The following is a 26,157-nucleotide window of genomic DNA, read 5'->3' on the forward strand; positions in this document are numbered from 1 at the left end:
AATTGGGATAAAAACTAACATTGTGCATGGAACATTTCAGCACCATGGACAGCAATCCCGCACCCAACTATATTGTCATTAGCAAAAAGAATATTACTCCAAAAAGTAAAGAATATGAAACGACAGGAACGTTTCAGCACCAAGGACAGCTCCAGTGGCTTCCTCCTGCAAGGATTCAATCCTGTACCCAAAATATCGCCATTAGAAAAAAAGTATTACTCCAAAAAGTAAAGAATTATAAAAGAACGTTTCAGCACCACGGACAGTTCCTAATAGATGTGTTTATATTACTGCCAAATGCCTCATTTTGTTCTGTAATGTATTAAATACACAACTGGCCGATTGCTCTTCCTACTTTCTTCCTTCTTCTCAATTGCCTCCCCCCCCGCCCCCATCCTCCCTTCTCCTCCTCCTCCTGGCTGACAGGGAGTGGAGGTCACCCGGAGAGGCTCCTCGCTGATGGATGCCACTCGGCGCACGGCGCGCCTCATCCGGCCGAGCCGGCGAGCGAGCGGGGGGAAATAAATAAATAAGTAAGCAGCAGCATCAAAGGGATGTTCAAAAGGAAAACAAAGCCTGCGTGCGCGTTCGTTTGCGAGACACGCACACGCGTGTAGAGTGAGAAAAAAGACACACTTTTAGGTGGGCTTTTTTTTTTTTTTTTTGCTTTGCTCTCCAATGACATCCAGCTGCAGACAAAAGAAGGCAGAAAAACGGCAAATGTTTGATGTTTTGCACATCCGGATACTATTTTGGCGCTTTCCAAAAAGCAACATCGCTGATTTTGGGAGGGGGGTGTGTGCAAATGGTGATTTAATCAAACTCATTGAGATATTGAGTGGCCCAACGGAGCAGTTTTTGGCATGACATGGCGTTTTTGTGCTAACATGATGGCAGCTAACTGCAACACTTCTGTTCGCGGATTGGAGCAGTCGCTTCTATTTGCTCTTGTTGCTCTTTTTTTTTTTGTAGCCTGCTAGCGTGGCCTTCACATACTCAGCATGGGCTCAACACATGAAATATTGAAGAGGCAGGGGGAGGTTGGGTGGCGGGTGGGGAGGGGGGGAGGCTGCTGTATCAGCTCCCCAAATCAAAACAAACTGATTAAAACCCCAGAGCCTTTACCTTTCCAATTGTTGTATGGGATTTTCATTTATTTTGGATTAGATTCGTTTTGTATTCACTTGACTTATTTGCATTTTTATTTTATGGCTTTTGACTTTCCATGTCAACTGAGCTCTTTTCTGAGCCTCACTACAGACATTTGAGTCCAGTTGAAAGAACACATTGTCTTGCAGCCCTCTAATATTTGCCTGCCTTGCTTCCACTTTCATTTCCACAGGGTGATGAAAAGATTTTTTAATCAACTGACAAAAGGGGAAGCAAAGAAAGGAGGAGCCTGATGACATCATCCAGTCTACTGTGTTGCCAAAGGTCCAAATTTGGTTTGTGCTGTTTTTTTTGTGTGTTTTTTTGTGAAGGTGTGGTGGTGGGGTTACCGGAGGGGTTGGGCGGGAGTCTCTGCTTGTGATTGACAAGAACACAGAAAGCGTCGGCCCGCTTTGACGGGCTCACCTGTCAAGGTGAAGCCGAGGTGCTCTCTCAGGGCCCGCCACCACTTTCCGGCGCAGCGTAGCGCACCGCTGCCCTGATTGCCTCTCGATGGCGCCGATAATTAGCAAAACACACACGCTCGCAAGCTGTTGTGTTATGTTAGCATTCTTGCTAATGGGACTGTTTTGTGTTCTCTTGTTTACTACTTTTTGTTATTATTATTCGGGGGTATGATTTGAATTTTCTCATTTTCCTCTTCTTTCTCCTCTCGACATGACTCGTACTCTGAAGCTTTGCTGTTTTGTGACATGTGAAGCCCGCTGGTGGCTGTCCGACTGCTTGCTGCTGTACAAATTGCCCGTCGAGCCACATTTGAAATGTAGATTTCGCCGATCGTCGCTTTGCACGATGGCGGCGATCCCAATGGCGTTTGCAATTAAATTGCGACAACTTGTGCGGTCTTAACAAAGGCCGAAGCGTGCACGTGGCTTCCTCCTGCGCCGGACAGCGCTAGCATGCTAATGCGGCGGCCTTAATAGCCCGTATGATGAGACTTTATCTATAGATTGTGCATATAATCAGCAAACTAAAGGCGCTGACCCTCCCGGGAGCGAGTTCACCCGCTGACACTTGACATCTTTCTAATTAAGCGGCAAGGTCTAATCTCTTCCTCCTCACATGACACCAAGTGGCCGGCCGTCACATTACGGCCCGCCATTTAATATGCTTATAAGCAGCATGTATTATTCACATATGCAGATGAGCTCCTGTGCCCAAACAGACTTTTTGACACTGGTGCGAGCGGACCTGCCCTTCTTGCAATTTTCATTTGCGCACCGACAAAGACAACAAAGTTTGCTGCCAAGGACAATTTTACCTTTCAGAATTTTGTGTGTCACATTGCTCGGTACAGCCCCCCCCCCCCCCCCCCCCCTTATTATAAAAAAAAAACAAAACAGAAAGTGTCCAGCACATTGGCTCCATCTTTGCCAGTCGTCGTTATTTACCAAACAGCATCCGACAAAGATGAAGTGAGATTTTTTTTTTTTTGCCCCCTCCTGATTGAACATCAAAGTAGCAACGCCCCCCCCCCCCCCTTTCCACTCCTTCCGGGATGCCCGCCCCCTTCTATTAGGCGGCCTTAAGAACATAGGGGAAAGCATCCATTTGCGCCACATCAATGGCTGCTTGCTAATCAATTGAAAACGACACTTGTATGGGGATGCAAATCTAATCTTTGTCTTATTAGAGCTTTTAGAAGATGCCTGTTGGGTTTTAATGTTATAAAATGAAAGAAGAGGCCTGTGCCGTTTTTTTCTTTTTTAAATCTCAAAGACGCCGAGGCGTTCGTAACGGTCCGAATCAAAGCCCTGAGAAGACGGCGGTAATTACTGCCGGAGTTTTGCCTATCCTTATTAATATTGATCAAATATGACTGTGATCTGATGATGAATTTGGAAGGTAGCTAACGAGCGCACGGATCGCAAAAAATAATAGAGTGAAATTTCTCATAGTGGCCTAGCTTACGAAAAAAAATGTTTCGAATTTTGAATTTGACCAATTTTTACACATTTGAGTAGATGTGCATCATGAGAAACTGCTATGCTTCTTCATAATGTAAAAAGTTTGCCAAGTCCTTGCCCCACGAGAAGCTTGTCACCAAGCAGCTAATGGCCTTAGCTGGATGACGCCGGCCCAAGACGATATGTCATCCGGTGGCCCGCAATATTCATTATTCATCACAAGGAACAGCGGCGGGCGAGCGGGGGGGTTGCCAAAGGCTGCAAAACTCATTAGCGGCGCTTTCATTGAAATTCATCTGGCCAAATGCTGCAGCCATGTGCGGCGGACGCATCCATTGTTGCCGTTGCATGGAAAAACTTCGGAAATAAGACGAATCGCTCACTAGCTAGCTGCTAAGCAAATGTAAAAAAACGACCGCCACAATCATCCATCGACATCCTTCAACAGTTACACATGGAAAGAAAAAGCTAGCAAGTTGCTAATAAGGGCCAAAGTAAAAGGGATTTTTCTCAGAGGACACAAACTTAAGCTGCGATTGCGTCTTCTTCGCTGCAAGCGTGGGAGAACCTTTGCAAATGAAACCAACTTTGTAAACATTGTGATGAATACATTTACAACGTTTGCGCCACTTTCCCCGTCCTTTATTAGCGTATAATGCGCTCTCTCGCCAGCGTAACCTTGATGATGTTTGCCGTCCCTTTTGACTTTGCACAATGGCCCCGAGACGGCGTCCCTCCGGCTAATGAACGCCACACGTTGCTCTCGTTTGTGTCGCCGTTTGACTCAAGGTCAGCCGCCATGTGCCGCTCGTTAATCAGTTTGTGGCGTCAAAAAAAAAAAAAAAAAAAAAAAAAAAAAATCAACCAAGAAAAAGATTCTTTTCCAAGAGTCGCCCGCAATGGATGAAAATCAGCCACAAATGGAAAATGAGCAAATCAGCGTCAAATTGAAATGGGAGGGAAAAAACTTTGACCAAAACACAACAATGGTTGGAAATGCAAAAAGCTTGGCGGGCATCTATGGCCCAATTGACTTTCTGACAAGCTGACTTGTTTGCTAAAGTTCATGTTGTTCGCGTGGGGGTAAAGTCTCAAATTCCATTTCGGCAAAATTCGATCATGCATGAGTTTTTTGGGGGGTGAAGCTGATTTGAGAATTTTCAAGGCAGCAATTTTGGAGCCCTCAGTGCATTCATTCCAAATGGGCTTGCAAAAAGTCTTTGGCCCTGTTGAGGCGCCCCAAAGGAAGGCAATTCAATTGTGCTTTTTCTAAAGGCCTGGAATGTTGTTGGAGGACGTTGAAGAAGACCCTCTTACCTCTTTTGCTTGTATCACAAAACACAACTCCCGCTTCCTGTTTGAGGAAGAGCCTTCAACAAGATGCTCCCGGCCTCTAAAAGGACACTTTGTCCCTTTTCAAACCCCAAAAGACAAGATGTTGGATTTGCTTGGGGTGGGGTCAACAGGACCCACGTCTGCTTTTTTTTTTTTTTCTTTGCTGATACCAAGCATTTCGCTTGCCCTTACCTTTTCCATTTTCCTCTCCAAATTGGTCAAAAGTCCATGGCCCTAGTAGAGAGCCCTGTGGAACAGATTTTGCCGGTGGTAAAATTAGTATTGCAGTAAATATTTGTGCAAAAAACACCAAAGCGGCCCACGATTCATTTTGATTGAATTAACGAGGCTCAAGCAAAGCCGCTATACTGTATGGCTGAGCACCCTTTTATTTCATGTAAAAAAAAAAAAAACACACACACAGCACCGCATAAAATAGCCCTTAAGGCTTTGGTAAACAATTCACTTTTACATTTATTTTAGTGACGTGCTCAGATGTAACGGCTGCATACAGAAGCTTTTTATTTCCTTTTTTTCCTCTAATGATTAGTGCGCTGAGGGGCCAAGGGGGGAGGCTTGCTATTCTCGCAGCATATTAAAGAGAAAAATAGATCTAATTCTATCTATCTGTATATTTGGGGTACATTTGGGGCCACATGTTTGCATAATGACTGGATGGTCAGCTCTTGCTTCTCTATTTTGATGTGCAGAATCCAAATCCCTTTGTGCAAAGATTAGCACAGCCACTAATTAAAATGGGAAGCATCTTATTGCAGTGCGGCCAAATTACGACACAAGGTATGAAATTGATTGATGATTATGGTTTTAAATGACATCCAGAAGGCACAGTTGAGAATCAGTTTGTATAATGTTAAGCAATTTTATTTGGATTGAAGTCACAACAACAGTCAGGCCGGACATTCGCAGGCCCAAGCGACAACCGCTCGGCACTCAGCTGCTTTGGCCTGGAACATGTGGGCCCTGAGCTGAAGGGAATGTGTGTGTGTGTGTGTGTGTGTGTGTGTGTGTGTGTGTGTGCAGCTTTTACGTGCGCGCACATTCTCTAATGTCATGTTTAGATTTGTCTCATTTGTTTGTCGTCCATGTGAATTTCATTGTAGATGGTTGCATGAAATCACAGCTCAAAAGAGAGACGGCATGTTCTGAAATAAGGAGATAAGGTAAGCGGCGCTCATCATTGATTTATATCATGCGCACACACACACGCACATACACACACACACACACACACACACACACACACACACACACACACACACACACACACACACACACACACACAAGCCCCAGGAAAAGGATGCAGGATTATGCCCCCTCCTTCTTCCTCCTTTTATTTACATTACAGGTAATAGGGCGGTTTTTTGTACTGTAATTTACGTGTTTGAAAATAAATAGCTGGAAGTAAAAAAAAAACAAAAAAAACAAACAAACTCACAACCTCACTAATGTGTTTAATTTATTATTTTATTTTAATCTCCGTTCACGTGTAAAAAATGTCTTTGGAATAAACAGCTTAAAGATGGAATTCTTTTATTTGAAAATTGGGAACAGCTGATGCAGTGCGCAGAGTATTTCTTTGTCAACGTCTAAATAGTTTAAATAGAAATGCCTTTCTTATATTCTAATCTGTTTCCACAACTGTATTTTTTAACCTTTTGTCTCAAATAAATGATTGCAAAACGATTTTTAATAATTGTTATCAGAATATTTGACCTCAAAATAGAAAACAGCACATTTTTCTTTTCTTTCTCATTTTTAAATATGCATTTAATTTCCAAATCATAATTCACGTGCATATGTTTAAACAATTCTCTTTTGTTAACCTTCTGAGGGAGAAGGTTGTAAAATGATGCCAAGTAAAGAAAAAAAAACTCCAACCATGCACGTTTCTTCTTTTTTGAATGTGCTGCAGTTTCATTTTTGTCCAGTCCACCTGCAGAAGATGACGATACAAAATGGAATTTAAACAAAAGACATTGAACAGCCGTGAGGAATTCAGGTTAGTCCCACAGGACATCTCACCTGCCACTCAGGAAGGGTGCAACATGGAAAAAAAAAAGAATCTCTGTGAGGAAATGTTACCTAATATGATGAAAAAATAGATCAGTGCACACCAGACAAGGGTTCATCGTGCTTTTTTCCCTCTTCCTTTTTTCCCAAGCAGGCCTTTGAGCAGAGGAAGATGGTGAAATATTTAAAAATGTAAATATATGTGAGGGTGAGGGAATGGTGAAGCTCGTTCTTGTTTGAGCCCGCCCATGTGTGCTTTTATTTATTTTTTTCTCATGTGTGCAACAACTCCTTTTCTTTTTCCTGCAGTGTTGCCTTCACTGTCCTGTCTCACATGCTCCATCACAGCCGGCTTCCTCTCTCTCTCTCTCGCTTTCTCTCTCTCTCCTCCTCCTCCTCTTTTCTTTTTTTTTATTTATGAAAACGTCACTTCAAGTCCCTCCCTGTTTGAATCTCATTAGTTTCTTGTGTGTTTCTCCCTGTCAATAATCCCGAATCCAGACTCTCTCTATTTCCATCCCTCTCTATCTGTCAATCAGCGCCGCCTTTGAACTGAAAACCACTCCGACCAACTTCAACTCTCTCAATCCGAGCACCGCGGCTCCTTCTCCGGCTTCCCCTTTTCCACCAAGAGCGCCCTTCTTTTTTTCTTTTTGGGACTTTTTTTCTGTGGGACCGCGAACGCCACACGCTGTGTGTCTCTGCGTGCGGGTGCGTGTGTGTGTTTTTTTCCCCAACTGGAGGGGGGCAACGCCACCAACGACACCCCCGAAGTCGCGGAAAGTGGCACTTTTTTCGACGGCGAGGGGTCCTTTTTCGAAAAAGAGCAAAAGTTTCTCCTTTTGGAGATTTTCCCCCCACCACCACTACCGAGAGCAGCAGCAGCAAGCTAGCCGCCTTTAGTGAAGCTCGTGGGGGGGAAAAAGCGCAGCGACATGCCGCAACTTAACGGCGGTGGAGGGGACGACCTGGGCGCCAACGATGAGATGATCTCCTTCAAAGACGAAGGGGAGCAGGAGGAGAAAATCTCAGAGAACTTGTCGGCCGAAAGGGATTTAGCGGACGTCAAGTCGTCGCTCGTCAACGAGTCGGAAACAAATCAGAACAGCTCGTCCGACTCGGAGGTAAGTTTGGAGCTGCACGCAGCTGCACCGCCGTCACCCCCCGGACAACTCCGAGGCGAGTGGCCGCCGCCTGCGGCTTGTGAGGCGGCTAAACCGTAGCGAAAGTTGTGCCTCGGGGCCCCGCTAACGCAATTTCTGTGTTTCACTACTGTTTGGTTTTTACTTTTGTCCCCCCCCCACCCACGCCAACCTCTCTCAAGGCGGAGAGACGGCCTCCGCCGAGGTCTGAAACTTTCAGAGACAAAACGCGAGAAAGTTTAGAGGAAGGTGAGTTCTTGGTTTCCATTTGAGACTCCCCCGCGCTTGTTTGTGTCTTTTGGGTTATTGTTAAAAAACTTTGCCCCTTTCTTCTCTTTCTTTCTGCCTCAATCACAACCGCCATGTTAGCAGCGAAAAGGCAAGATGGAGGGCTGTTCAAGAGCCCACCGTACCCGGGCTACCCGTTTATTATGATCCCCGATCTCAGCAGCCCCTACCTCCCCAACGGATCACTTTCCCCCACAGCACGCACAGTAAGTTGACCTCTTTTTTTCGGTTGTTTTCCCTGCAACACACCGACGCGACACGCGAGCGAGCCTTGCCACCGGCGGCCGTCTCGGGGAAAGGTACAAAAGTGCAAATGTATTGCAAAAGTCGAATTTTTGCCACTGTCCGTGAAGTGTACAGTTGGCGCGGCTGTCATCGCTACTAGCATGCTAAGTGGCTAAAGTAAAATGGGCAATAAGTTTCTGTGCATATTTAATTTCATGTGTTAAAAAAGTCATCGTTATTATTCGTGATTAAAAAAAAATAATCACAATTGCAATGCACTTCTTTAGTTAATGAATGATGCATTTGGCTGGTGTTTGTTCAGCCCTCATCAAAAATGCCCTTTTTTCCTCTACAATGTGAAAGCTGCACCAATGAAATACGCAAATGAGCTGCAAGTGTGCTGCTATTTGCATGTGGCCCAAAAAAAATATATAAGAGGAGGTAAAGCGCTTATCCAACCATTTTGGTTGTTTTCATTCATTCAGAGGATTGTTTCTATTTTATTCGGTGACGTCGAGCATCTGCAAATGTAAAGTTCATCAATAAATTCATGTTATTTATTTAGCCGGGCTTTAATTATGCACCTCGTCGATTCCCACCGGGGCTCCGGCGAGCCTTAAGCCCCGTTACCCCCCTTCACCCACCTTCTTCCCTTTTTACACGCTCCCCTTATTTTAGTTTAAACGTTTGCAATTACAAGTGGAGCGCTTTAGGACCTGTCATCTCATTTTACAAGGTTAAGGCGAAGGCGACGCATTTAGGAAATTGGAACCCTGCAAGCCGCAATACACCCCGCACCCCCCTTTTCTCCACCACCTATTTTGTTTCCTCCATTTTCTATTGTGTGCACCTTGTAAATGAATACTTGTACGATGAGGGTAAAATTGTTGCTCCCTGCTCTTATTTTTTGTGAAATCATTTACTGTATTTTCTCATCGAAAAGAAAATATTTTTTCTTTTTTAATCAATCACCGCTTGTCATTTATTGTCATTAAAACCAACACACGCGCGCACCAATGTCAAGCATGAGGAGTCCCGTGACGACGCGTTGCACTTTGCTCTTTTGATTCCACCTTGGCGTCATCTTTTTTTTTATATCCCCCATTATCTCTTATAGCGATTTCCCTCCATTTAAAAAATGTGATTCACTCAAAAGGAGCATCTCCTTCAATTTAAAATTTTTCTCAATTAAATGTCGCTACATTTAAATTCGCTTGTTGAAATTTCCGTAAATAAAGAAGTGTTAATTTCACACAACTCTAAATTTGAAGGCTATGAAAGAAAATATGGTGGAAGCATGGAGGGTTTCGTTTTCTTGCATTTTATCAAGGTGGGTCTAAACAAAATGTCTGCGCTTGTACTTCCTCGTGCCTGCGGATAGTCTTTAAATAACGCCCCCCCCAACACGCACCCCGCTGTGTCCAAGCCATTAGCGTCTTTGAAGTGGTCGGTGGCTCTAATATCAATTTATTCGACTCCGAGCCGCCATTAATAATTCACCTGGACATTGATTAGCTGTCTGTTAGGCGGCAACTCGCAACCATGATGGAGGAAAAAGAAAAGGATTTGGATTTGGGCGTCTTTTGTTTTTTTTAAAGCTGAACGGCAGGGGGGGGGGGGTTAACATCATTTGCGTGACCTTTGGCGGGAATTTGTTTAGCCAAGGAAAGCCAAGTCCAAAGAAGCTGACAACTTCGTGCCATTGAACCATTTTGACGTGTCCAGTTGTGGACAAAAAAAAAGCAACTTGCTGGGCTGCACTCTGCCCTTTTTTTTTTTTAATAAACGGTGTGTCCGTGTGGGCTCACGTGACCTCAACAGGTAGATGCCCCCCATCCGTCCGTGTTGACCCACTCCTAGGAGGGTTGGCTACGGGAATGTATTCGCATAAATAAAAATAGCTTCTCGTTTTTTTATTATTTTTTTTAAAACACACCCCGTTTCTTATTTTCTTCATTTGAATAATGCATGTGGCTTTTTTTTTTCGTGGTCCCCAGCAACATGCAACGACGGGATCCTTTTGTATCCGTTCTAATTGGCGCTTGGAGCCACGGTATCTCAGCTCAACATGGCGGCATTGTCGTGACAACAATGCGTCATCGTATGGATTACGTTTGTTTGCCCTCCTGTAAATGGATTTTTTGGGGGGATTTGAAGGATTGCGTGTGTGTGGGTCGGGTGCCGGTGGCTGCTCGACACCTTATCAAATTGGCTTTACATGCTAATGGGGTCTAATTGGTGTCTGCAGGGGAGTTGGGGGGGGGCGTCAAAACTGCGCAAAGTTGCAGAGCCCCTTTTGTCTTGCAAATCACTTTTGTTGACAAAAAAGTACGGCGGTGGAACATTTTTTTTCCCCCTTTTCCACGTCTCGTAAAATCTGCTTTGCATTTGACGAGTTAACTTTGGGGGTGGGGGCAGGGGGGTCTGGCACTCGCAAACGCCGGGCCTGCGAGACATTAGCGGCCTCGCATTCTCTCGGCTTAATTAGTCCAAAATGTAATTGTTCACGCTCTGCCAACAGCGAGGAGAGAGAGCGCGCTAGAATCTTTTTTTTTTTTTTTTTTTTTTTTATGATTTTTTTTTTTTTTAGCAAAACAATAAATCACTCGCATATTTGCGCCGTGATTCACGTGGAGGCTCGACCTCTCCCCGGCTCGACATGTGGTAAATTGTGAAGTCAATGAATCGCAGATGTAGGGCTGCAGGAGGGAAAGGGGGGGGGGGGGGGGGGGGGGGCATACGTGAGGGGAGTTTGGAGAGGCAGTACAGTAAGCTTTTGTCAGTGCCTGGCCAATGAATGGGAAAGATTCTTGCCGTAAATATTTACCGACAAGATGTGTGTGTGGAAGTTTTTTTTTTCTTCTCCCCCATCATCTGCTCGCGGAGCTTAATTGTCTCATTCGGAGGATGTTGGCGGGTTGAGCTGTCATCGTCTTAAATATTTAAAAATAAAAATGTGCATGTGTTTGCCATCAGATTTTTAACTGCTGCATTGGCAGCGCTAAGAAAAAGGATGGGGAGGGGGGGTGAATTCAGCATGTCAGGTTTGGATTTTTTTTTTTTTTTAAATGAACTTTATTGACACTATTGTTTTAACATCTTGACATAATTTTTAGTTTTATGTCGACAGGCTTGCACAAAGGCATTGGTTTAGCAGCTGTGCGCTAGTAAGCCCCCCCGCCTGCCCGCCCTCTTTTTAGTGTACCACCCTCTTCTTTCAGCCGCACTACCCACCCACCCTCCCGCTCTCGCTTGCTCCTTCTCCCGTGCATTTCTATAGCCGCCGTTGCAGCAGCACACAAAGATAGCACTGTACATTGAGAGCGCCAACTTTTGTCATCCTGTTAAATATAGGTTCGATCCCCCCCCGCTTCCCCGCAGGCTGTTAAAGCCGCGCGTGTTTACGTACCTCCGTTTTCTTTCATCCAGCTGTTGAATCTGCAGTCAAAAGTTTTCGGATGAGTGAGCGAGCGAGCGGGTCTCTAACTTTGCCTCCTCTCACCTTGAATGCGAACTTGAAGCGGGCCCAAGAGATCACCATCAAACTGCTCGTCAAGTGCGTCTTTCTGCCGGGGTCGCAAATTCGCGGTGGTGGTTTGGAGACTTGCTCGAGGTTAAATTCAAGTTCACTTACATGAACAGAAATGTGACAAGTACAAAAGTTGCATTTTCTTTGTTCCCCAATTGGGTGGGCGTCTAAATCCACCGTTTTGGGGTTGCTTGTGGTTAAAATTCATGTTCATTCACACGGGGGGGGAAGCAGTAGAGTGGGAGGGAAAGCGCAAGAAAGCGGGAAATGTGTGCGAGTGGGGGCGGGGACGCCGCCAAAGCGGTTTCAGGGGGCAGCGGCGTGGGGCTACGGGGTCACGCTCACAAAAGCCGCCTGAATAGAGTGCGTCATTGCTTTTTATGGTGGGCTAATGAGAGCGGCCCGGTTCCATGTCCAAGCATCATCGATCATGCCACGTCCAAAATATTCCAATCATTTTTGTTGACCTACTTTGGCAGCACGGCATTGTGCTCCAAATAAAAATAATGTCGTTTCTCACCTATTTTTAGTATGTCCGTCGGCATCCGCGCTGCCAGTCATTTTTCTATGCTAATAATTTAGATGTGCCACTTTCATCTCTTGGAAATGGGCTTCGCTGCGTACTAAACGCAGATGAAACTCCGGCCTGTGTATTTTTAATCTACTAATTAAATTTTTAATTGCTCGGAGGAGTTATGTACAAATGTGTAAAGAAAAAAAAAAAAACCTTGACGCGAGGGCACTAATGAGGCGATCTGCCATGAAAGGTGGTCGACGCGTAGCCACATGTTAAAGGTGAGGGAGATTTGCCAGCGCGCGCGGCAATAAATTAATCTGCTAATCTACGGATTATGGCAGGATTTGCACGTTAAAAGACAGGAAAAACTTTGCGCCACGACTTGGAAATGCAAACGGATAATAAAGTAAACCCTCTTAGTCTGGAAGAGTGTTCGATTTTCCTGCGTTTTTTTTTTTTAATCCCTGCCCTCCCTCCAACGAACAAATTCCAGCGGAAAAATAGATTAAGAGTAAATTCTAATGTTGGCTCCAAAAGCAGATGTCGGGAACCTATTTACACAATAAAAGGGACGGACAGCTGTCAACTTGTGTACAGCTCCAGATAATGTGAACAGCTCATTGTGGCCCGAGCACGCCAATCCTTGTAACGAAGGAAATGGATTAAGATCGCTAAGTGTTTCTTTTTTGGCGCGTTCACTGATGCCTTAGTTAAACTCCCAATTAGTTTTTTCCACAGCCATCTCACAGTGAATGTTAGCATTATTGCTAGCTTTTTTGCAGCATGGGATGAGAAATGTTAAACACCATCAAATGTCGGGCGAGCTAGCCTCAGGTTGTTCATTTCAAGGTCCAGATATCGCAAATCTAGTCACTATTTCAATCAATGGAGGCCGTCCACCCGTCCCGAGTTGTCACTTTATTCATTTGGACAAATTGCATCACCCATCAGGCGGAGGTCAATTCCAAAATTGAGCAAATTGACTCGAAGCATCAAGTGAATTGTCAATTGTCCTCCTTCCCTGGAGGGCTCAAGCGACCACCACCATCCAGCCAATCTAGTCACCCTGAAATGACTTGTTTGAATGGAGTAATGACCAGTCGGACGCGGTGGCGTGCGGCTTTCACCGCGTTTCCGTCGTTTGTCTCGCTGCAGGCCCGAGACGAGCCATGCCGAGCCCAAACGATGATGGATATATTGGCTCTCCTGTGTAAAAAGAAAGGAAAGAAAATAAAGAAAACCCCGCAGATCTTTGAGTCTCCGCACCTTGGGCTATATCTTCCGTAATGACGGGTCTGGAAACAAAAAGTTTGACTTCAGCAGGTTCCCAAGTGGCAATTTCTTTTCCTATCTGAGGGAGTGGGACACAGAATTTTTTTGGTTTAGTTTGGAAGCCACATAAGCGGATCAACCCCTGTCGAGGTCCAAAACGAACACCGCAAAATGTATCGTTGCTGATGCTATCCGCTCAGGACAAACTCTGAAATAACGCAGTGTTCCAAGTCTGGACACACAAATGTGAGCCGTTCCGCTTACGTGGCTTAACATCATAAAATCAACGTCTCCGATAGGAAGGTATTTTAGGTCCAAATCTATCGGCACGCAATCCAAAGGTTGTCTTCCGATACTGCCTATGAATCAGAAACCGCTGCCCTCATAATGAAAGTTGAGATTAGAAGTTGGCATCCCCGTGTCGCGATGGCCCTGTGTGTCATGTGATGCACGTCGCAGTGCCCTTTAGAACCTGCAGGCTCCTTATCTTCACTTTTTACAGCCCTTTCTATCTTTATTGCCCGTCGCACTTGTTCATATTTGGAATATCAATAAAGATAAGTCGTCCGCTTCGTGACAAATTGTGGAGGAGAAGACTGGCCGGGTCATACCTCGCTGACTCGCTTTCGTTGGCCTCATCCCCCCCTGTCTGGCACGGCCCAGGCAGCAGCTGCACAAGAATGCCATGGACGCTGTTTGAACAGTGGCTTGCCTCAGGAGCGTAGCGCAGGGAAGGAAGTAGCTGCATGTTTACATAGTTGAATTGTCCTTTGCCCTCCCCTTTCCTCCCCCCTCTAGTGTCTAATGCACTTCTGTTCAAACATTCCCAAGTGTTGAGATGACCCCGACTGAACAAGTGCTCAATGCTTGCCTAGCGCTCTGTCTGGATGTTTGGCTGAACGGAGGCATGCACTTTCTGGACTGCGCTAGAAAGGCTGCGTGTTTCGAGACAGATTAAGAGACGACGCGTTGTCCGAGAAGGACCCCGACATTGACATACGACCCAGTCGTCAAGCTAATTGTTGTTTGAATTAGCCGTTATGATCCGATGACAAATGTCTCGCGCGCTGGCCGCCAGAGCGGAAAATGTTTCCAGGGGATTGGCATGATCTTTTGCGAGTGTGTAAACCTGGCTTCAACAAGATGGATAAATGCAATTATTGGGTAGACCTGGAGTGGAGGAAATCCATTTAAAGCCCGTAAAGCTCAGCAGGATCCGCGCTTAATTCATTTGGCCAATTTGCGGGGTGATGTACGAGTGTCAGGGCACATTAGTCAGGCTGGCCGAGAAGTGTGTGTGGCGGATCACCGGTGCGGACGGACGTGGCGGCCGTGGAGAGATTACGGAACGCGAGTTGCTCGAAATTTACTCGGTGGACAAAACAAATGAAGCTTGGACACGGAAGTCACAAAAGATGCAGTGTGTGCACCGTGCGGGATTGCATGGCCAATGAGGTGGGGAGACGCGGCGGCGGTCCGGCGCACACCTGAGTGAATCCAAGCCCCATTTACCGCGCTCAATCAGGTGCCGTCGTCTCTAGCCTACCCCGTGTGTCCAACCCCAGACAAAGATTTTTCTCTCACCAGATCGCATCTCAAGATAAAGCACTGCCATGAGAAAATTGCTCTTGTGGTGATGTTGATGTCAGGGAACGTTGCATTCCTCCTTCCCCAGCGTACTGAGCGATGCTGACGCTACGTTTATCGTCCGATCGGAAAGGTTGTCTCACTCGTCAACGATACGCTGATGGTGGAAATTTGCTTAGTCTGCTATTGTTTCGCCACAGTAGACTCACTCGACACTTGCAAGAGCTGAGCGCTGTGCAAAGACGGCGGTTAGCGCAGTTGAGGGAAGCGTGGTTTAAGCCAGCGTCTAACTATCAGACATGCGACAAAGCCCTCTCTGGCTATGATGCCGCCGCATAAGTGGTTCACATCATTCTGAAGTGGCTCTTGTCAGGTTTGGACGCAGAGAGCGCGTGTTAGCATTTGTCACCTGACAGAAATGCGGCCAGGCCGGGTGTGAACGCCGAGGCTTATCCGAGACAGGTGCCGGTGCTGGGCCTCGGCAGCTGGAGGAATGACTTGAGGCTCGGGTCAAGTTCGGGTCAGAGGCCTCGGCTTGAATTCCCCTCTTGACCGGAAAGGAGACTCGTTGAATTGCGCTGGCTGAAACGAGCTGAATGCACCTTTCTCAACCAGTGAACATCTTTTGGTCACAATCTTAGTCCCAAATATGGTCGGTAGGATCCAAAACCAGACTGAGTCGATTTTTATGCCGTGTTGTAGTTTGCATGCAAAACTATGACAGTGGCAGTAAGTTTTGCTTCGTTTGTCAATTTCCTTGGGAAATTTGAATTCCTTTATCACTGGAGATTCTGTTGACATTCTTGAGCCATAATAAAACATTTCAAACATTTTTCAATACCTTGTCACGCAACCCGATGAACCGCCCTGTGGGAATTTACAAAGCGTCTCGCTGATGCTCATTTGAACTATTTTTCATGTGCCAAAAACTAAAGAGTCGGATTACCGTCCAAATATCCAAGTAGGTGAGACGGTGATTCTGTTTGAATTAATACTAGCAGCTCGGTTATCTGACCTTTAGACCCGAACTTTATATTATGCCCTGAACAACACTGCGTTCTTTGAATAGAAATTTTGCATGACGTCAACACAAACATGGAACACATTAGCAATGGAGCAAAACTGCAGCGTAACAGTCTATGGGCTGCCACAGGAAGTCTCTTCGGGGCACTCCACCTCATCCTGGGGAGTGTGAAAATCCTGCGCTGTAACTTTGCATGTGCATATATCATCATCATATTCCCCCCCCACCCCGATTCGGCTGCTAGCTCCCGCCCAAAGTGCTTGCCCAATCTCCAGGGAGAACAACTGTTTCTGCTGTCTACAGAAAGCAGGAGGAATTCCCTGCCCTGACTGGGAAAAGGGAGAACTTGTGGAAGTTTTCTATACGCTCCAGCGGATCGTTTTACATCGGCGGACCAGTCGTCTTTACACAACTGTTCCCAGTTAGTGGCGGGACGCCAGTCCTACTTTGGTCGCCAGTTGGACAAATGTTTTTCACTACCGCTGGATTTAGTTTCACACTATGCAGCTCAGTTGTGAAGGTATTCAAGGGATCATTTTCAGTGTCTCAAGTAGGGATTATAGGGAAAATTTCAAAACGTCACCTGGAGAACATGCAAGGAATTCTGAACGTATTTTTGGCCAGTCAGCACAGATAAGGCAGAAAGAGACCCCCCCCCCCCCCCCCCCCCCTCTCACCCCCCTTCTGGCTTCGGAACAACAACAAAATGACAAACCCGTCAATGAGAGTCTCCTTAGTCTGCTCCTCGGTGAGGTGACGAGATGCGGTCAGAGATGCCGGAAAAAGTCAACCTCTAATTGCTTCCAAATGATGATTGAGGCATCAGCATGGGTGGATGCTGCCATGGGATCGCTTCCACTCTGGGGTTTGGAGCTGGAAGGAGTGCAGCCCACTGGGATTGCTCCCCAATGACAAATGGTTGTCATAAAATAGACCCCCGTTACCACAGAAAATCCAACTTTTCTTGGCATACGTTGTGGAGACAATATTTTCTTCATGTTTGGAAGCGGTCTTGCCGTGTGGTTTCCTCGCATGGGCTGCCTGGAGCCGACTGCTTCCACATTAGCCTTCTGCTCTGGTTTTAGTTTCAAGAAAAATACAGCTTGTGTATTTTTCTTAATACCGCAGCGATCAGTGCCAAATTTCCGCACACAGTCATCCCCTTGTATTCTCAACTCTTTTGCGAACTCAGTCCCAAACAAGAGGCACACCTGCCCCTGTCACCCACTGCTGCCTTTCACCCCACTTGTAGCGGACCCATCCAGTACTTGCCTCGCTTTTCGGCGTGCCGCGATTTAGCAAATCACGACAGTAATGATTCAATTGGGCATAAAGTAATTGCGAGGCGGCCTGCTTGCCATCTGTCCGTTGAGATTAATACTCTGTGTAATTAAATGTGACCTTGGGGGAGATGACCAGATTTAAAGTTTGAGAAGAAATACAGAGATATAGATACACTGGATGATTTTCCACCCTGCCTGAGTTTGCCTAAGAACGGTGGCGAGGTTGAGACTGAAGATTGACAGTCCATGCGGCGTGTTGACAGCCTCGACAGCAACTGCTGTTTTAACTCTTATTTTATCTGTGGTTTTTGTACGGACTCCTGAGCTTTGGACAGCATCCAGAGACTACAAGGCCTGCTTCTCCTCAGCACTCCTGCGGGGTCGGCGTAAAAGACCCTGCAAAGCTCCGTTATTGGATTTCAGGCCTGATCTGGTTGTTTTTGCAGCGTAAACAGGACATTAAAGACAGGGGGGTGCTGGTGGGTGGGGGGAGATGGTGAGCTAATGAGTCTTTGTGTCAGTGTGAGCACGGCAGGGGGTGGCTGTGCTTGGAGTTTTCAAGCCTTATCCCCTGCATCCGCCATCGCGGTGGCACGCAGTGAAGAAGAGGAGCCTCCACCCCTGCTTTCGTCAACAGAAACAACAGATCTGTAAAAGACATTAGTATGGTTCAGTCTGTGCCTTGCAATACTTCCGCACAGTTCTTCTGGGGAGGAACAACATCCCTCTGTCTCGGCCAAACTAAAATAACCAATTTAATTGCTATGGCTGTGTTATGGTGCGGCCGCCTCATGGCAGGCAGGCCCGATTGAGGTGGCACCAACTGATGAGGGACAAGGCGATGAGCTCCTGACTGACCTCCAAGGAACTTGCAGGAATGGAGCGCTACTGTTGGCACCCCCCTCGGTCCAACTTGAGAGATGATTGTAGGTGTAAATCCAACCATCCATCCATTTTCTTGAGCTGGAGTCTACCAACTGAGAGGTGGCTCAAACCTTGGTCATGTTGCCTGTCAATTGGAGCGCACTTATTAACAAACGACCAGGATTGGTCTCTATTTATAGTCTTCAATGATGCTGGACTACCCTGAGAAAATTCACCCAAGCACAGAGTTGAACCCAAACCTCAGGGGCAGACGTCCTGACCTTTATACCACCATGCCGCCCAAGGTGTAAATCAGATCAGCATCCCATCAATTCAAGTTAAACATCTGCCCAGCATAGCTCTTCTCAATTTGTCTCTGCCAGGCATCTACCCTTCAAACTGCCTTGAAAGAAGACAATACTCCAATTCCAGCAGCTGGAAATCCCTCCCCTGCCATCCCTCTCTCAGTATGTGCTCTGATTACCTCTCCAAACTGGCAATAAGTTGATTGCTTTACAGAGATGATGTAAGCCTCAGCCCTAGGGTACATCAGGTTGGATTTCTCCTTCTTTATCTTGTAAAGCCTAAATTAACAGCTGGTTTGGTCTGAGTTCTCCCGGATCTGACTAAAGGATTAGGCTCGGTTCTCATGCGAGTCAATCCAGTTTGATTTATTGCAGGTCTATCAAAAAAAAGATCAATGGGAGTCCTTTTGAAAGTAAATCCTTAATCGCTCTTTGCACTTACGTGTCATCATAGTGATTTTTTCTCTCTCTTGTTTCCCATTTCTCACTCCCTCATTCGTATTCTTTCCATACACCTTGTCTGTCCCCCCCACCCCTTCTCCGACACCACACCTTCCCCCAATAGGGATCCGCCCCACCAACAGTATCAGGGTAGCTGGATAGATTTTTTTTTTTTTTCTTCAGCTCTCATTAGTGAGCTGTTCAGGCAAGGCAGCTCCAAATCGGACGTTAGCATTCCGTGGTCGTGCTCGCAACCTTTGTGCTGCTCTTGTTTTGTCTTCACTGAAACTTTCCTGTATTAAGCCCGTCACTCATGCCGGGCTTGGTAATAAGGAAGTTGAAGAATTTATGTGTTTGGTTCTTCTAACCTCTGACTCTGTGATCCATATTTATGAACACAAGACTGAAATGACAATGCTTCAGAAAAAAAAAAAAAAGGTTCTGGGTGGGATGCTTAGTTACCTTGATTATTTTGGATACTTTGGTTGTAGTCCAGTTCTGTTCGGTTCAGTATGGTATACATTTTTTTCAAGACTATTACATAGCAGACGCGGCAAACACAAGCCAGATCGGTATTCAATGTCATGCTTTTAAGAAACATGACTTCATAAATCCTGTGCAGAGAGGCTTGATATGACCTCACCGTCCAAGCGTGGGAACGTGTCCAGTCGCTCGTGTTGACGACACCGTCCTTAATGTTTTGAATGGTTCCTAAGGATCCTGTTTTCAGATTGCCCGGCAATCGTTCACACATCCTGCGCCACGAACAGATAGGCCAGAATTTATTTGCCAGAGACGATCCGGGCTAAATTCAGGTGTGGCACGCTCGGTCGGCCCAGCTGACTGGCACACAGACCCGGCCGGGGTTCTGCAGGGGTGGGGTGAAGCGGGCTGACAGGATACGTGGGAAGGAAGGGGCTTGCTGTCAGCCAGCTGGACCTCTTAATCCCACAGCCTTGGGGAAAGGGTGTTTGTGTGTGTGTGTGTTTTTGTCTCCTCGTGTCAATTCTAACACACACCTCTCGCAGTACTGTGGCCCAGCTGAGTCCACGTGTGTGTGTGTGTGTGTGTGTGTGTGTGTGTGTGTGTGTGTGTGTGTGTGTGTGTGTGTGTGTGTGTGTGTGTGTGTGTGTTATTGCCCCACTGAGACCAAGGCTTGTTTACCGTAATCCTGCTTTTTAACGTCTCAGCACTGGAGGTGAATTCTAAAAATTATTCCAAAAAAAAAGAAAAAAAAAGAAAAAAGATAATCGTTTACTCGACCGTTGCCGTGTCAACGCATTTTGGCACGCTGTAACCAAGAAGCTACTTGCATCAAATTCTTCTTGTCTACGTCATTTTTAGCAACATTTCCTCCTTCTTGTATTATTATTATTATTGTTATGCTATATATTTTTACACTCTCTTTGCATATATCACAAGCTCGCAGGCCAAGAGCTCGGGACTTCCCCACACCACACACTCCAAGCGTTTGATCGCTTGCTTTGGAGGTAACATCAAACGGCGCAGTGCAGAAAGGCAGCTACTACTGTGAAGTTCAATGTTCAACTTGATGGCTTGGCTGAGGGCTTTTCCCTCCCCACCACCATCCCAACCCACCCCCTCACGCTCTCTCCTCCTCCTCCTCCAGCCTACCACCACCACGCCGCTCCCTCGATCCCTCTGCTGCATCTCTCAGCTGACAAAAAAAAAAAGCCAACACAGTTTGCAGCCGATATTTTTTATTTTATTTATTTATTTATTTTTATTTATTTTAGTACCTTCGACCTCACCTCTATAGCGTTGAGGTTGTGCGATTGCAAGACCTCCTCCCCACCTAAATTTTGAGAGTACACAAAGGTATTGCTGTCTGACCTTTCTGGTTAGAAAGTGCAGCCTCCTCGTGTATATTTCAGACGGTTGCATCAATGCCAAGCGTGAGTGAGGCTTGCTGCAGGAGGGGAACGGCAACATACTCTTATTCGGGGAATTCATCTTCCCCGTGTTTAACTTGGAAGACTTTGACTGACTATTGCACCAGTAGTCCACCCCCAGAATCAAAATGGCACCCTCTGTCCTTTTGTGACCGTTATCTGCCACCAACCAGGAATTAGTCAGTCCCTGTGCCTCAATAGAAAAGATATTGCCCCAAACTCCCGGAAACATTTTTTTTTGTGGTTCCCAACGAGCAGCATTTAGGCGAGTGTGCAATCCAGGTCGTAGCCTGGCTCCGCTTTGCTTTTGCAGCATTTAAATGACTTAAGACCAGCCAAGGTGCTCCACTAAATGCTTCTCTCTCTTGGTTTCTTCCGCTCTTGCTTTCTCTTACTGTCTTGCTCTCTCACACTTTCATTCTCAAGCGTCCTTGTCTGACTGCCAATTAGCCCAAAAAAAAAAAAAGAAAATGTGGCCTGCTCTTCTTCTTCCCGGCTACAGCTTTCTAGATAGACATGAGCATACGTGCATGTTTGGGTGTATCATTAGCTGGCTGTGCGGGGAGGCGTGCGCCAGCCAGCTTCTGCTGCCTTATCTTCACGTCAATCACGGCATACGTACTTGTGAGATGTAATGATCTCCATCCAGGCTGTCGGTGCGCGTTAGCGCCCGGCTTCCCTCGCCCCCGGAGCGAACTGTTCCCTTGCTAATAGATGCAAAATTAAGCTGATCAATAGATGGCCTGAGCTCATTATTGACACGTTATCTTCGGCGTGGGATTTTTGTCCGGGGGGCAGGTGTGTGTGTGTGTGTGTGTGTGTGTGGGGGGGGGGGGGGGGGGGGGGGGGGGTTGGCAATGCAGGGCGTGAAGATACAAAAGTGGGAGGGGGCGGGAGAATATTTACATGAGTCCATTAGCCTCGCACAACTATCGTATGAAATCCTAAAAGGAATCTTATGTGTTTATAAATCCATAAGTTGAAGCTGTCTTTGGGACTTGAGTCGCGATCCGCCATTTGTGATAAATATTCCGACCTGGACTGCTTCCAGGTGCACTTTCAGGTGCCAAAGAGACCAAAAAAATCTGGCTGGGTTGCTTTTGTGACGATTAATTGCTTGTGTGTGTGCGCCATGCCTACTGCGTGATACTTTGGGATTGATGAATATGTGTAGGTGGATTGTTGCGATAGCGCGGCGGCGTTCCCGGCGAGTCGGAAGTCTTTGTTGAAGCCTGAGAGTGCACACATTGTCTCCCCGGTGAGGAGCGGCTTCCTTATATCCCGTCTGCCGTTTAACTAATTCACAGCGAACTCGCAGAACAAAAAGGGAAAGAAAAAAAAAAACACACACAGAAAAAAACATCAAGGGCATCTCTCCTCGTAGCGCTCTAACAAATAACGACATTCTCCGGCAGCGCTGCACAGTTCACACCCTCGGCTCAGCTCGGTTGCCGCTTCACCTTTTTAACTGTGAGGGTTGCCTGACCTCCTTCCAACCTGCCTCCTGGTCTTGCCAAAAAGAGGCCTGCAGAAGGACCCACACCAATTGATAAATCACACCGAGAACACGTTTAATTGAAATTAGGGCAACGTCACTAAACTGCAGCGGTGTTTGGGACACTTGGAATCCATGTGTGACAGGCTGTGGAAGACGGAGGCGGACCGGTAAATCTAGTTTTGGTGGCGTTGGCACTGGTAGATAGCCAATTACATGATGACAGGGATCGTTCATCGTCACGGGACTCTTTTGAACGACCTGCTTGTTGACCGCAAATGTCTCTAGCGCTCGAGCCAAAAGAATAGAAGACTTGAGTGTGATAATTATGATTATTTTGTTTTATGTTTGGCCAACATTTTGAGAGAGATTGTTAGCTAGCAGGATTTTTCAAAACATCGTTTGTTGGCCTTATTGGTTTTTTGTTTGTCGATTGTTGGTTAGTTTGTCGAACATAGTTCAATTGCGGTTTGTTAAGTGGCACAATCAGGCAAATCTTTTAATCGGCACCTGCGATTATTCCAAAAACCTTTCATCCCTGTTGGTGAATTATTTGTGCCAAAATATTTTGAAAAACATTTGTTAGTTAGGATGACGCCCGAAATGTTTTTGACACCCTTGTGATTTTCGAGACCTACAAAGGCCAGGTCTGTTGGCGTAGGAAGCGGCTTAAGGAAAGTGTCGCCCGATGCTAAAGGTGCCAGCCAAGGCCGGTTCATTAGTCAGGCTGATGGAAGCCTCGCCATCCCCTGCTGGCCCTCCATCCTCCCTGTCGCTATTTATAGAGCAGCCAAGATCCTCTGAATTGCACGGGATGAGGGAAGGAGGAGGGAAGAGTTTGAAGAAATGCAACACTGTTGATTCCTCTGAGGCTAATTGAGAAGGTGGTAGATTGCAATCAAGTCACACACGTTCTATCATTGCACCCTACACTTTGTGGAGTCATGGACTTTATTCACGGCCAGTCAAATCCAGTTCAACTATTTTTACAATTCTGAGTAGATCTTTTTCACCATGTCGCAATAATTACTGGCGAGCAGAAGTGATCTCCGGCGCCATTTTGTTGTTATTGTTTTCAGTCGCTTGCATTCTGTGGGCATTTTTTTTTTTTCTTTACAAAGTGGCGAGCAGTTACGCAATCTTCACCATTTACTGGCGACTCAGGTCGGTATTTGTCTAGCACAGTTGTCCGCACCTGTTAAGTCAACAGTAGAAGAGCCAAAACTGTATTTATCTCGCCAGCTCAGCAAGACAAACATTCACGACAGGATGGGCCGAAAGTCAAGTGTTTCTTGACGGAGTTTTAAAAGCACTAGATTGGGTCGAAAGGTCATCCATCCATCCATTTCACAAACGGATATTTCTGTACATCGGTGGCAGTCAACAGTCGGATTCCAGACGACAAACGTAAACGTCCGCAGCGGTGAATGAATATGTGAGGTCGAGCGTTGAGGCTGAACAACTTTACAAGTGTACTTTGACAAGCAAGCCTTGGTTTCAAGATGCAAGTCAAGTCTGCGTTTGGTAGCGAGACAGGAGAGGCCGCGTGGGCATCCCCCGTCGGAATACATGTTTATTTGTAAGAGTCAGACCGAGCTCCTCCCGCAAGGAAGAATAGAGTCTCTGAGCTGGTGCATTTTGGACCGGCACGGCGGCCTGAGCGGAACCCCTCCCCCCGCAACCCCCCCGAGTGGCTCCGGCTTTGGAGTAAGGATAGGCCCAGCGGACCCATACCTACCCGGGGCCTTCCCGTATTCCACCTTTATTTTCCTGCTTGCGGAATGCCTCTGGCTATCAATGCAGGTGGGGTGTATTTTTTCCCCTCCTTCTCTCCAATATTTACTCATAAAATGTGTATTAGCCAGACCAAAGCTGCCCGTGTTGTCCAAACGGTAGCTAGTTTTGTGTTGAATTTGCCCTGCTCCGTTCATCAAGTGAGTTCTGCCAAAACATCTGTATCTGGCCGATTGTTTTTCAAGCGCGCCGGGATTTCAAAGAGGAAGAGTTAAGCTTCCCCTGACCTCTGTCTGTCGCCCCCCAAAATGAAGTGTTCCATCCTCAGCAACTGTTGTTTGCGTCTTGCCTTCCACCTGCCACTAAGGACGGACTCTCACTGCAAACAGATCAAGTGAAAAGGCGGCCTTGGATCAGATTGTAGTCAAACTGCCGGGGTTAATCCGTTAATCTCCGGGTAGTTTACTCGCACGGATTTTGTTTTTGCTTAATGGGCTTCTCTAACTCGTCTTTATCTCGTCAGACTTTAATAAAGCTCTTTAATGATCGGGTGTAATCTGCATGCTGTCCGCGCCATCTCAATAATTTTTTTCGTCCTCTTTGACCAAAGATGTGGCTTTCAGGTGTGCACAAATTTCCGGACGATCGTGTTTTGCGGGCCCCGTCTGACAGATGGCTTGGAGATCTGCCGTACACAACAAACCCAAGCTGCTATTTGTCTGTTTATGACCCCCCTCACCCCTCCTCTTGTGCAACCACCCAAATTTAACGTAGCCTGTCCAACGGTCCCCCGCTGAATTTGAGTGCCACATCTAAAACTCTGCTCGTTTGATTCGCCCGGTGCCCTTAAGTCGCAATCCCGTTACCAACAAGCTGCGCTTTGGCTTCTGCGTCAGCCGTCATGTGATGCAAGATATCAGATGGCTACTTGGTTGATGGGTAGCTTGACGGAAAACGTCTGGAAAAGTCCTGGTCTCTTTCCATGGATTTGGCCTTAACGGCTGGAACTTCTTTGACTTGTCATTCTTTTAGATAGATACACATTCAAAGACTATGGCTAGCAGGTTGTCGTTTCAAAGGCGTATGCTCCATTCATATTCTGAATTTGTATTTGTCGACCGGGGCGTAGTCCATCACTAATCTATACTTAAGTAAAGTCATAATTATGGTAAATATTTGGCTGCAAAACACTTCAATTCGGAGTCCTGTAAGAATTCCTGGAATTATTCCAACTGCAATCCCCTACCGAAAAGTTTTTGTTTGCCTGGGATGAAAAAATGTGACCCGGCAAGAGTTGAGTTCATCGCGGTACAATCATTTGGAGGACTCCGTTGTCTTTCACCTCATCAGAGACAATTGAGTCATTCAGGGGGGAGAGAAGGGTGGGCTGATTGGGGTGAAAAGGGGGCGGGGGGGACAATCTGGGTGGTTCTTACAAGGTGGGGGGTTGTCTGAAGGGTTGAGCGACAGCGGAGACCAGAGTTATCCTGGAACTCACCAGCAATTTGTCACTTGGGAATGGCTCTTGAGTTACTCGGGAGGCCCCCTCATAGCGGGAGAGTTTTCAGGTCGCGGCGGAGTGGGCGGGGGCTTGGGACCAGCAGCGAGAGGTCAGAGGTTGTGGCCTACTCAAGCCCAGGCAGTGTGTCCGTTGATGGAGGGAAGAAGGGGGGCAGAGGACGGTGGGGGTGTTGCTCGGAAAAGACATCGCTTGCCAAGGCTCCCTTTCCTTGGCAAAGCTGTAGGAGACATTGCACGGGGCCAGCTGAAGTGGGGCCACTTGTTAGTCCCCCCACCCCCCCACCCCACTCGACCCACTGCCACTCTTGTCACCTTCACGCTCCCTCGGAATGTTCTCTTCCTACAGCTGCGTTGACATATTTTTGAGCATAGACTCGTCTTTGAGCGAGTTGGCTCGTTGCCACTGTACGGCGGCACTTCTGCCAAATTGGATCTGGCAGATCCGCTCGGTTAACTAAAGCAAGTTACGTTCAGGAGTTTACGTTTCTGACCCCACATCGCTGAGAATCTGAACTATCGAGAGGCTCTAACACACGTTTTAATGACTTCTAGAAAGATACAATCTACCCCAAAA

At 46.6% G+C, this 26,157-nt stretch overlaps 1 protein-coding gene and 2 long non-coding RNA genes across 34 annotated transcripts in view; 1 reads left to right on the forward strand and 2 right to left on the reverse strand.

Moving 5' to 3' along the window:
- Positions 1–5,946: 5,946 nt before the first annotated feature.
- LOC125991209 (uncharacterized) lies at positions 5,947–6,609 on the reverse strand. The gene is made up of 2 exons (XR_007489213.2): positions 6,456–6,609; positions 5,947–6,366 (listed from the first exon to the last, which is right to left on the reverse strand). It is a non-coding gene; the product is annotated as an uncharacterized lncRNA (long non-coding RNA).
- Positions 6,610–6,932: 323 nt separating this feature from the next.
- Positions 6,933–26,157, forward strand: part of tcf7l2 (transcription factor 7 like 2) — a 69,098-nt gene continuing 49,873 nt past the window's right edge. For 5 of the 32 annotated variants that reach the window (XM_049758854.2, XM_049758856.2, XM_068649409.1 and 2 more), the window contains exons 1-3: positions 6,935–7,567; positions 7,768–7,834; positions 7,955–8,079. In XM_049758854.2, the coding sequence (XP_049614811.1) occupies positions 7,379–7,567; positions 7,768–7,834; positions 7,955–8,079 (381 nt within the window). In that variant the 5' untranslated portion in view covers positions 6,935–7,378. Of the gene's footprint in view, positions 7,568–7,767; positions 7,835–7,954; positions 8,080–26,157 lie in introns of all 32 variants that reach the window. The other 27 variants (XR_007489205.2, XR_007489207.2, XR_007489206.2 and 24 more) reach the window with 10 other exon arrangements.
- On the reverse strand, positions 13,050–14,179 carry LOC125991210 (uncharacterized). Its single transcript, XR_007489214.1, has 2 exons — positions 14,028–14,179; positions 13,050–13,350 (listed from the first exon to the last, which is right to left on the reverse strand). It is a non-coding gene; the product is annotated as an uncharacterized lncRNA (long non-coding RNA).

The sequence above is a fragment of the Syngnathus scovelli genome, chromosome 21 (genome assembly GCF_024217435.2).
Source record: "Syngnathus scovelli strain Florida chromosome 21, RoL_Ssco_1.2, whole genome shotgun sequence".
In the NCBI taxonomy this organism is placed as follows: domain Eukaryota; kingdom Metazoa; phylum Chordata; class Actinopteri; order Syngnathiformes; family Syngnathidae; genus Syngnathus; species Syngnathus scovelli.